At 36.0% G+C, this 12,627-nt stretch overlaps 1 protein-coding gene across 9 annotated transcripts in view; it reads left to right on the forward strand.

Moving 5' to 3' along the window:
• The window catches only part of MAPK10 (mitogen-activated protein kinase 10), a 327,807-nt gene that overhangs the window by 189,396 nt on the left and 125,784 nt on the right, over positions 1–12,627 (forward strand). For all 9 annotated transcript variants that reach the window (XM_055297095.2, XM_055297101.2, XM_055297100.2 and 6 more), the window contains one exon: positions 2,530–2,699. In XM_055297095.2, the coding sequence (XP_055153070.1) occupies positions 2,530–2,699 (170 nt within the window). The remainder of the gene's footprint in view (positions 1–2,529; positions 2,700–12,627) is intronic.

Raw genomic sequence — 12,627 nt, forward strand, 5'->3', positions numbered from 1 at the left:
ATAAGTGACATGAATTGTTAAGCTTCATTGGTTTATTTGAATATACATTGAAATGTTGGAAAAGGAGAGACAACAAGTTGAATCAACTATGATATATTGACTGAGACCATAGCTAGAAAAGCCACAGTGAAGTCCAAAGGCACGGGGCCGTGCCACAATACAGCATTAAGTCAGGAGTCCAGAACACAAAGTTCATTGACAATGATTAGTTTATACATGCAATACAGTTGAGAAAGCCACACTTCCAAAGTGAAGGGAATAAATAAGGGAAGGGGAGATATATTATCTAGGTTTGGTGAGGCTAGCGTGTGTTAAAGATTTTGTGTGTGGTCAGAAACAGAATATTAAAAGATATAAGGAAGGGTCAGAACATGACAAATGGCAAGTTAGGCACTTCGTTCATCCCAAATTAAACTTGACAGATGAATTCATTTTATATTCTAGCTCCAGTTGCTTTTTAACCTTTCTTAGCCAGGAAAAAAAGCAGGGCTTTATTCAGGCTGTTCTACTTATATGCCAAAAAGTCTAGAGTAGAAATGGACCATGGTGTGGAGAGCAGTTCCTGGTACTGTGGTTGAAATCAAGGATTGTTTAAAGACTAATGTTCTTGTTTCTGCCACTGTCCACACCCATTGTCTAAATTCTAAACCCTGTTGTTGTCTCCTTGAATAGGCTTGCAATGTCCTGATTTTTAATAGTCTTGTTTAATTCCCTATCTCATGCTCCACAAACTGCTTTCTTGATTTCAGACCTTTTATTATTGCATTTGCAGATCACTTGAATTTTTGGTTTCCTGTCCAAGCAACATAAGTTCCTATAAGTCCACTCTATTCTTTGAGGTCTTAGTGCATTTGCAGTGAATGCTGCCACCATATCCGATGCAATCATAGGTTGGTGCCTGTCACACATATTCTACTTTCAAGTCTGTCTCAGTCTTACCTGGAGGCCTCAAGATCCTAGCACTGGATTTGTAGGTTTTGCCACCCGTGTTCACATGGGCTCCACTGTATTCTCATTTACATCACTGATGCTGCTTGGGTCCCTTTCTAAGGGAATATGGAGAAAATTAGATAGTACTTCTATTTCAAGTTTTTATTTAGAGATGAAATGCCAAAACTTTCCAGGAAAAATAGTTTTATTATCAATCCAGAGGTTCAGAGCCTAAGGAGATTTAAATCTTTCAAATTATATCAGAATTCGATTTTCAGAAAAGTTAGTGTATGTTAAAATTATACAAAAAGACTTTGGTTTAGATTCTGGACTCAAAACATTATAGGCAGATTTTTCACTAGTTAAAGCTTTGGCAGGACACTCACAAGTTGTGAGGTATGTGAGAAATTATTCATTGCGTGGGAATGTCTCACATCTCACTTCTTGTAGGACAACCAGCATTCTTTGACAAACCAGATCAATCTAAACTGTACCTATCCCCTTATTGTGGCATTTTAAAACCTGCCCACAAATCTCCTAAATGCCCCAAATGGGTCAAAACCACCTTTAATGAGAATCACTGGCATAGATTGTTTAATTTTCAGTCACTGGGATTGGGAAGGAACCCACAGAAAATGTGGGTGCTTAAAACCTGAACAAAATCAGCAAGAAGGGCGACTGCTGGGAAGGCATCCACCAGTGTATGCCACAGGAATGGGCTAGATGATATTCTGTGAGGTCCCTTCTAGCTATAGAATTCTTACTATTTATGTCGTAAGTACAATATAAGATCATTTGCGGATAATCACAGGTAATGGATATTTATATTATACATATGTATTATTATAGTTCAAAATTTTAAAGACAGACTCATCATTACTAAATATAATTGATAGATGAACTTCTCTTAAAAATAAACAAAAAATACAACAATTAAGATATTTAAAATCTAAGCTTCCAAAAAACAAAGTGTCATGTGGTATTTTAGAATAATATTAATTCAAACAAAAATTTTGCTATGCTTAATTCAGAACAATAGCATTTGTGATATTAATGAGGACGAATGAAGTCAAGACTGTTTAATTCAAATTTACCCAATTAAAATAATTAAAACTTTACATAAGTTTATATCTCAGTTATTTCTGAGAAAAGGTTGTAGGTACAATTTTTTATCTGTTCTCATGTGACTGGTATAATGGGTGACCAGTGATCATCTTTGTCGTATTTACTTGAATCCTGAAGGATCTAATATAACCTCTGAGACTAATGCATGTTCAGTAGATATAGATGTTTATTCTATAAATGAATGTCTTTATGAGATACTTTAGAAAAGATTATGTGAATCAAATCTAAGATTAGTCTATTATAAGTAGTTTTAATGATGAAAAAAAACAATTTCTTTGCATTTTTTCCCCAAGCTCTTTTACTCCAGGTAATCTTGCATGGACTGTTACATGTTTTTTTTCTATGTGAACTTCATGAACTAGATGATAGATGGCTAAGTGTTTAGTAATCATTAAAAGAACAAGTTTCTGTACATCTCATTATCATTCTGCCTGTTCACTTGCCTCATGTTTTTGCTGTTCTTCTTTTTGACAGGGATTCGACAAACAAGTGGATGTGTCATATATTGCCAAACATTACAACATGAGCAAAAGCAAAGTTGACAACCAGTTCTACAGTGTGGAAGTGGGAGACTCAACCTTCACAGTTCTCAAGCGCTACCAGAATCTAAAGCCTATTGGCTCTGGGGCTCAGGGCATAGTCTGGTAAGCGGAATGGATTTGCTGTATTTTTAATGGGAACATACCGTGTGCAACTACTAGACACAAACACACAAACAAAATCCCCAAAATAAATAGCATCATTTGGGAGGGAAAAATAATCCTACTGAAGAAAACAATAACATTATGAGCATTACGTTTAATTTATTACCCACTTGCTAACAATATATACAGCTTGGCTTGTGACATGTTTTTTTTGGTCACAGAAAGAAAGTTATTACACAAGAATCATAAAGAAATAAAGAGAACCAGAGATTTCTAGCAGTTGCTAATGTATTTCTAGAGTTTGATTTGTTGCACAGCAAGAAATGAGGGAACACGTCTTAAGATAACAGCAAATAAAACTCCTTACATGCTAGAGAGGAATAAAAGCTATTTCAAATGTTTCTGTAACTTTTCAAATTCAGTGTTTGAAACTGAGTTACCTATTTAGAAAAAGTAGTGTTTTAAAAATGTTTGCCTCATGTTTCCAAAATGGGAAGATCCTGGGCTGCTTAGTAACCGTTCTTTTATGACATTTTTGAGTAGCTAATTAAAATTATGACAAATATAGATCTGATTTACCTAAGACTCTTGCAAAATTCATGATATCAGGTTAATTGATAAGCATTTCTTTTACACAGTTTTAAGTTGTTATGTCACAACCAAATGTATTTAATATAAACTTATTAGTATAATAATTTTTAATCTTTCTGATGGCTCATACAGATAAGTAAAAATTCAGGACATGTACCCTGAATATGTATATTTATATATGTATATTTATTTATAAAGGATATTTATTTATACAATATATTTATTTATTACTGCTACATTCATAATGTCCATTTAAAAACACAAACACTTTAAGGGATGAGATGAATTTACAGCAAATCACCATAAACTTAACCACTTTCTGGCTGATCTTACAGTTCTGTAGGTCAGAAGTCCTACAAGATTTCATTTTAGCCCAGTGGGGCTAAAATCAAGATGGTGGCAGGCTGGGTTCCTTTCTGGAGGTGCTGGAGGAGAATCTATTTCCCTGATCATTTGAATTGTTGGCAGATTTCAATTCCTTGCAGTTGTGATAAAAAAAAAAAAAAGAAAAAGAGGTTTAAAATTTAAAGTATTTTAAATGTTTTAAAGTTTGTGTTTAAGTGGCTAAGTTTATGGTGATTTGCTATGCTAGCAATACTAATGCACATGGTGTAGTAAAGATTCTAATATTAAGACAATTGCTGTAACTCTCCTAAATTTACCAGTGGCAGGAGAAAAGAGTAGTTTCTGGCTACCTTTCTTGATGGAAAATTGTAGAATATTAACATGAGAAAGTTTTCCTGACTAAGATTCTCAGTCCAGATACTCAAATATTCATTGTGATAATTTCATTTTCCTTTGAAAAGATGTGTCACAGTTTTGTGGCAGTGAAACTGAGTACTGTCAGTGAAAGAAAACTGATAGACCTTTAATGACTCAAAAATAGATCCAAAGCAGCATTTTGCTCAGGAAGTTAACAGATTATCACAGAAAGATTTGAACATTTTCTAATAATTTTGTAGTATGTTTTATAGGATATTTTGGGCCTCTCTCCTTTCTACAGGGTAGAAGTTATCTTTGGCTTAGGTATAGATACTGCAAAATTTTTTATATTGCCTTTTTCAACTGTGAGCTCATCTGCCTCTCTTACATCAAATGCATCCATTCCCAGACATGCTTCTGAAATCCACAGACCTTTTCTATGTGCACAACTGTCAAGAGTGCATAATATCTTGAATGTTCCATGTAATCCTGAGTATAGTGACTGGTTCAAACTGGAAACTGGGCATGTCTGAGATCTCTGATGGACAGACAAACTGAAACATATCATTAATTTATTTTGCCTTATTTTCTTTGGAGCAGAAATACAACATGGAGGAAAAAATTACAAAACAGATATCATTTTTGTCCATGTGTCACCACATGTAATTTTGCATGTGTATGCAAGAGAAATTCTGCTTTTCAAGCATAAATATTGGCATATGGATACCTATTATGTCACAGAATCTCCATCCTCCTAACTTGTTTGAAATGGAGTCTCATTTCTACTGTTCTGGTTACCTTAAACTTGTTACTGGGTTTTTACAATCTTTTTCCCCACTTTAGACTGTTTTATTTCTTACTTATCAGCATGGGGAAAAAGGTAATACTAAAATATCTTCAAAAGAAGTTATTACTATACTATATTTCATTTACCATTGATGATAGGTCAAAAATGTCAATGTTGAGCATGATTAAACAAAAGCTACTATGAAGTATTGGGAAAAAATGAAATTTTTCCTTCTGCCTTTGAGGGAAAGAGAGGATTATCTGCTGAAACAGAAACAATGAGAATTATTCTGCTTCACTGTGTGAGCTGAGAAGTTCTCTACAGCCTTGTAGGTGGGGAATTGTAGAATAATCTGCAAGATGAACTTTTAGCAACAGTGGTCAGGATCCAGAAGAGCAAATCATTCAGAACATTTTTCCAATCATCAGAAGAGGGTCTCATTAGCGTTTTTTCTGTTACCAACTCCAGAACAAAAACAAGCATGGGAAGAAATCAACAGTAGGGGTTTCATTGTTTTCACTCACATCTATCCTGCTGTTTCTTGCCAAGCCAAGGAACATTTTCTAGTTTCTCATTTCTCTCTCTAAAGATGATTCAAATGGACAGCCAAAGTGGTGGCAAAAGTTAACGACTAAGTTTAGCAGCGACGACTTGCCAAGGCTGGTCTGCTCTTTAACTGAAAAGAGCTGATTGTATGGTTTTAAATGAAAGGAAGTGAAGCCATATTATTTCTGTCTTGGTGGTGTTACACACCATCAGCTTGTAAGTGGTCACAGTTCAATTTTGCAAGATGATGTTAGGCAGGATTTACAGCAAACTGTAAGATTAATACAATTCTAAGATAAAATCATAGAATTGTAAAATATCTGTGCCTTGAAAATTAAGTATTTAAAAATAAGAGGATACATTTTATGTTAACCAACCTTTAAAAAAATTCCACTTGGAGCTAGAGGATGGCATTTAATTAAAGTTGAAATAATCATAGTTATAAGATGCCCTGGAAATAATCCAATGAATTGGTTTATCTTAAATGGAATATATATCCATATATATGTATACATACAGTAGTCCCCCCGTATTTGTGGTTTAGCTTTCTGTGGTTTCAGTTACACATGATCAACTAGGATACGAAAATATTAAATGGAAAATTCCAGAAATGCTTTGTAAGTTTTAAATTGTACACCATTCTGAAATCTTGCCCTGTCTCACTCTATCTCATCCCATCCTTCTGGGGATGTGACTCATCCCTTTGTGTAGCATATCCAGGCTGTCTATGATACACCTGTTAGTCACTTAGTGGCAGTCACAGTTATCAGAGCAACTGTTGCAATATTGCAGTGCTTGTGTTCAAATTATTATTTTAATTAATAATGGCTCCAAAATACAAAAGTAGTGATGCTGGCAATTTGGATGCAGTAAAGTGCTTCCTTTAAGTTAAAAAGTGAAAGTTCTCAACTTAATGAGGAAAGAACAAAAATCTTACACTGAGATTGCTAATGTCTTCAGAAAGAATGAATCTTCTATTTATGAAATTTGAAAAGTGTGTCATTTCAGTTGTTCTGTTTATTATTCTTGTCAATCCCCTACCATGGTTAATTTATAAATTAAACTTTATCATAGGCATATATGTGTAGGAAAAAACATAGTATATATAGAGTTCACTATTATCCAGTTTCAGACATCCACTGGAGGTCTTGGAATGTATCTGCCTCAGACAAGGGGGAACTACTGTAATGAATATGTAATACCAACATATGATTATTATATATTATATATACATACATATTAATCCAGTGGGTTAGTTTATCTTAATTGGTTAGGTATCATATATGTTATTTTAAATATTATATATATGATATATTAGAATATATATCTTTTTGTTTTGCACAAAAATTTGAAAAATCGTTTCTGGTGAATGTCCTTCAATAAGTGGTCTACAGCAACAAGACTATGCAGATAAACAATTTAAGATATAAATTGCCAGGCATGTTCAGCAGAACCTCAGGTGTTCACATATTCTTCTTTGAAAAAAAGTTCCCCGTTTTAAATGTGCTCATTTTCATTTAAAAAAAGACACTACTTACTCTGATGTGTTCAGCAGCTTTTTCCATGTTGATGATGAATTTGATTTCCTCCATCTGCACTCTGATTTAATCACCCTTGGACTAATAACATCCATCCACAAAATGATTGGAAAAGGTTGGGAACATCTTCCCTAAGGGGCTGGTAAATACGCACCAGAACAAAAGTGATTGAAACTTGGCCATGTTAGGATGCATGACAGAAAGATATTTAATATATATTTCTTGCTGATAAAAATTACGAGAAAAATTGATGAAGTTCTAAGGATTCTGTTAAAATTTGCATATTTAAATATTATAGATTCAATTGCCAGTACTTTAGGATACCTTATATTACCATCTTTAGTAATTATAGTTACAAATAAACTTATGTCCAAAAAATAATTTTTTTCCTGTTGTGGTTTATCAGTGATAGCTTTTAACTTTCAGTCTTTCAGAATCTAGGTTTACTCATCTGTAAAATGGAGATAATATTATCCCATAGGACTCAGGAGAGTACAAAACAAGCTAGATACATAAAATTGCTTTATAAATCTGAAATTGTCGTGACTTTTAGTAGATTCAAGAAAGGTAGGCTTATGATTCTTTTTCTTAACAATGGAAAATTGTAAAGGTCAGCACATGTAACCTAGGAAAATGCCTGATGGTAACAGTTGCTTCATCATCACACTGTGTATATTATATACATACTACAGTTAAGAACATGGGATTTAATAAAATAACTTTACTAGTACACCATCATGGAAGCTGGCAAAGAAGCATTTGAACTTTTTTTCCCCTATCTTTCATCCAGGGCTTCAGTTAACCAATATTATTTACAATATGTTAGTTGTAAACATTAGTTTTTAAATCTGCAACACAATTTCACAGGGCCAGCTAACCATCTTTAAGCACAGAATATGGATGGGAGCATCTTACGGTTATGAGGTTGGTGACATGAAGAGAGATGGGTAAGATCATCCAGAGGGTTTTCCAAAGCATCATGCTTCCTCAATAATACAAAACAGACTTGATCAGTGGGCCCCAGATGATTTTATTTTGTTTCTGCAAACATTACTCAAGCTCTTGTGGCACATTTCTCTTGAGTTTCTAATGAGCCATTATGCTAAATGACACAGATTTAATCACACATTTCCATTTAGCCCCTGACCAGTGGAAATGATTATCCTCTCATGTACATCTGGAATATCAGCATATTCTTCATCCCTGGCATTTTCCATTAATTTTAAAATTTTGGACCCTTAATCGCAACCTCCTTGAAATAATGAACATTGAGCTTCAAATACTATCTTTTATACATGTAGCAGGTTTAAGGTGGTGATGGCCCAGAGGAATAGGACAGAATTAGACAGTGTATTCTTCCACATTTTGCTGTTCTCCTAGGCCTCTTTGCACAGTACAGGCCACAAATATTTATTTACCATATTTCTCAATTGATCAATAAGACTGGTAAATGTCATTTTTTTCCTTTACCAAGAAAATGTGGTATTTTGAAAAACAATACGTAGAAGTTTGATGGCAGTATATTTACAGAAAAAACAATTATACATATATGTAATATCCACATTTCTATGTGTCAACCATAAATTATGTATGTGTCCTTATGTATAAATATTTAATTGTTGATGTGATAGCTAATGCTGAAGGGGTTGGTAATTCATAATCTTAAAAATTATATTTGGCTTTGGAATGTATTGTGGACATTTATTCTGAATTCTGTTATTCTTCAGTTAATTTGTAATTAACTTACATCCCTGTAGTAAAAACTGACAGCAAGAGTTTATAGCCTGGAAGCACTTTTCTTGGCAGATTTGAAAAATAGTCATTTAAATTTCCATAGATAATTATTCACTTACAGATGATTGAGTCTTTTCTGTAAATGCTAATGTCCCTATTAGAAGAGATAATTAGTAAATACATTATTTATTTTTCAGTTTCAACTTCCATCCTAAAGATTAAATAGTTAAGTGATGCTGGTTCTTATTTTTTTTAGAAATTGTCTTTTAGGGCATCAGTGGATATTTTCATTGCCGAAGTAAAGTCAGTTTATAGTCCATATACTATTTTTTCAGATTAATCCTGATTGTCAGGATTAAAATGTATCCATGGTTATGTTAAAAAGTAACCTACAGCCCAAATATAAATATCTAACTAGTTAATCTACACCATCCAGTGCATCTTGGAAAAGCCAAAATTCCTCACAGAAAGGAGGCAGTTTGATCAGTTAAATTAAATTATGCTAAATAACAGATGGCAATGGCTGTCCCTCAGATTCTGGGAAGCATTCTCATTTACTGCTCTAAGAGACCTGTGCATTCCATCTGTAGATAAGCTGGCTTCGTTTTTTTTTTTTTTTAAAAAAGATAGTAGGTATGTGTTATAAATTTTGTAACTAAAAATACCAAGGCTTAGAGGAGCTTTTTATAAAGCTCAGAGGGAAGGTAGTTGGCCCTTCTCTCTACTAAGTCATACTTCTGGCCTGTTACAGCATCACTTTCTGTTTATAGAGTCTGAGCTGTCTTGCTAATCATGGATTTGAATGTGGGGGCTGAGGACAAAGGAAGACATCTTTTAGTGTGGAAGATGGAGTGACAGCCCTATCATTCCCTTTGTGTGCTCTCTGCCTCTCCTGTGATGGAATTTAAATTTATTTAAAATATTTGACCTTGTCAAGTAAGTTTCACCTTACATGTCCAAAGTTATGAATCCAGCATTGAGCCATTGCATTTTAAGCTTCTGTGTATGACGGGAGAATCTAAATTATCATCAGGGAAGGTACTCAGTCACTTCATTTGACATTTCTTTCATTTAAATACACGTACCTTAGGGTTCCTGTGCTATGCTCTTCTTCATTTCTATTCTTTATTTTTTATCATTAAAAACATTTTTCACAGATTTTAATATGTCCATTCATAAAATCAAGATTTCACTCTCAATCCAGGGAAATGCAACCCCAAATATATTTTTAAAAGTTTTCCTTTGGGTTCACCAAGGACATCAGAATATGGATGGGAAGTGTGCACCCTGCACTAGAGGACTGAGATGAGGGACTTGTACGGGCTGAACTCCAGCCTGGGCTCTACCTGTGGACCCTGATACATGGTCACCTTCGCCTTGAGGAGCTGCTTTTTCTCACACCCACACCAGATGGGCTAGCAGCAAATATTAAATGAATGAACTTTAGATTTGAAGTGACCATGACAGAAACTGAGTTTAACTAGCAAAAATATAAGTTGGAAAATACTTAGTTTACAGAAGATCTAATACATCTAGGATGTTAAATAATTCACTGGCATGATGATTTAAAACACCTGAAGAAAATGGAAATAATCAGGGAACAGAGGAAAATTATAAGCCAAATTGTTGTCATGTTAACATTATCCCTCCTCTTCAGTGCCCTGCTTCTCTCATCCCTTTTCCCTCCCTACATCTTTGTATGGACATCTCTCTTTCAAGGCCTCCCTGTTCTTTGAAGCTGTCACACTCCTGCTGTATTAACTTTTTCACTATCCAGCCAGGAACCACGAAGAGTGATTTCAGACACTCTCAGATGCTCTTTATTTTCTCACCTCCTTGTCCTCTGCAGCTTTGTTTTCCAAACTCTCATCCGGATCAGCCCAAGTGGCTGTTTTCTCTGCTCCTGCTGCAAGGCTGAGCCCAGCTGGAGGAATGATATAATCACACTGATTTCCTCCATTATAAGTTTATGAGCTTCATCCTCAGCTGGGCCCTTGTTCCTGCTCAGCAACCATTTTGCATATATGTCTCCTCAGCTCCCTAGCCATTTCCCAAGGCGGCTGTTACAATCCTTTTACAACTTTCATGAAAGCTCCCAATTCCACTTCACCAGCAGCATTCTTTACAGTAGGTCTTACCTCCTACTTCCCTGAGAAAGCAGATGGACTCAGGCATGTAAACTCTCAATTTCCCCTTCAACCTCCTAACTGTCATCTCCAGTCTTCCCTGCCCAGTTAGTTCCCTCATGAGGAACACCGTCAGGCTGGCCGCCCACCTGTGTTCTTGATTTCATCTCCACCCTTGGGACCTATTAGTTTTTGTCTGTCTTGCATTGACTGATGCTTCTTCTCCCCTGCCTATGGACGACCTCTCACCAAATTCTCATCTACAAAAAAGTTATTTAGAATGTGCCTACCCCTCAAACAACCCCTCTTTCTCTCCTTCCCTCATCATCACACTTCTTGATAGTCTGAAGTTAATGCCTTCACATACCTTTTCAGTTCTCATTTTACGAGCAGTGCCAATTCTTTTTTTCTTTTTTTTTTTTTTTTTGAGACGGAGTCTCACTCTACCGCCCAGGCTGGAGTGCAGTGGTGCGATCTCGGCTCACTGCAAGCTCCACCTCCCTGGTTCTTGCCATTCTCCTGTCTCAGCCTACTACCGCGTAGCTGGGACTACAGGCGCCCACCACCACGCTCTGCTATTTTTTTGGTATTTTTAGTAGAGACAGGGTTTCACTGTGTTAGCCAGGATGGTCTCGATCTCCTGACCTCGTGATCTGCCCGTCTGGGCCTCTCAAAGTGCTGGGATTACAGGCGTGAGCCACCGTGCCCAGCCAAGCAGTTCCAATTCTATCACATTACCCCTGTGGAGGAGGATGCTCTGGGGAGGCAACCATCGACCTCCTAAGTGGCTAATCCATTGGCTTCTTTTTCAGCTCTCATTATTATTATTTTTATTTCAATGGCTTGTGAAGTACAAGTGAGATTTTTTTTTGTTATATGGATGAATTATATAGTGGTGAATTCTGAAATTTTAGTGCACCCATCACCCAAGTGGTGTACACGTTACTTAATGTGTAGTTTTTTATCCCTTGACCTCCTCCTATGCTTTTTCTCCTGAGTCTCTGAAGTCCATTATATCACTCCGTATGCCTTTGTGTACCTACAGCTTAGCTTCCACTTTTAAGTAAGAACATACAATATTTGGTTTAACATTCCTATGTTACTTCACTTAGAATAATGGCCTTCAGCTCCATTGAAGTTACTGCAAAAGACATTTCATTCCTTTTAATGGCTGAGTGGTATTCCATGGTGTATATACCACATTTTCTTTATCTACCCATCAGTCAATGGGCACTTGGGTTGGTTCCACATCTTTGCAATTATGAATTCTTTGGCTCCTGTTTTTTACTTTTCTGTAATATCTGGAAATGTTAACTATCCAATTCTTCTTGAATTCTATCTTCTTTTGAATTTTAAGCTAAGAATTTAAAAAATCTGTGGCTCGTTTGGAATGGGATGGACTGGCCAGCATACTGAGGGCTGCGAAAGGCCGTGGTTAGAGTGCAGACTCTGAGATCCTGGCTCCCTCTTACCTGTGTGGGATCTCAGGAACTTTATCTGAAGATGGGTCTGGAAGAAATAACTATGTATGTATAGAATTGCTGTTAAAGCAAACTAAATCAGTTAATACAGTGCCTGGATTTACTTAGTAGTCAATGCCTGTTAGTTTTCGTTATTGTAGCTGGCCTGGGTTATGGCCGGGTTCTCAGAGGTTGGTTTGATTAGGGAACTGTCTTTTCTTGTTCAATGTTCAGCATGCCAGTAAAATAATACAATCCAGGCTGGGTGCGGTGACTCACGCCTGTAATCCTAGCACTTTGGCAGGCCGAGGTGGGTGTATCACCTGAGGTCGGGCGTTCAAGACCAGCCTGGCTAACATGGCAACATCTGTTTCTACTAAAAAATACAAAAATTAGCCAGGCTTGGTGGTGGGTGCCTATAATCCCAGCTACTTGCGGGGCTGA

The sequence above is a fragment of the Symphalangus syndactylus genome, chromosome 10, assembly GCF_028878055.3.
Source record: "Symphalangus syndactylus isolate Jambi chromosome 10, NHGRI_mSymSyn1-v2.1_pri, whole genome shotgun sequence".
NCBI lineage: Eukaryota > Metazoa > Chordata > Mammalia > Primates > Hylobatidae > Symphalangus > Symphalangus syndactylus.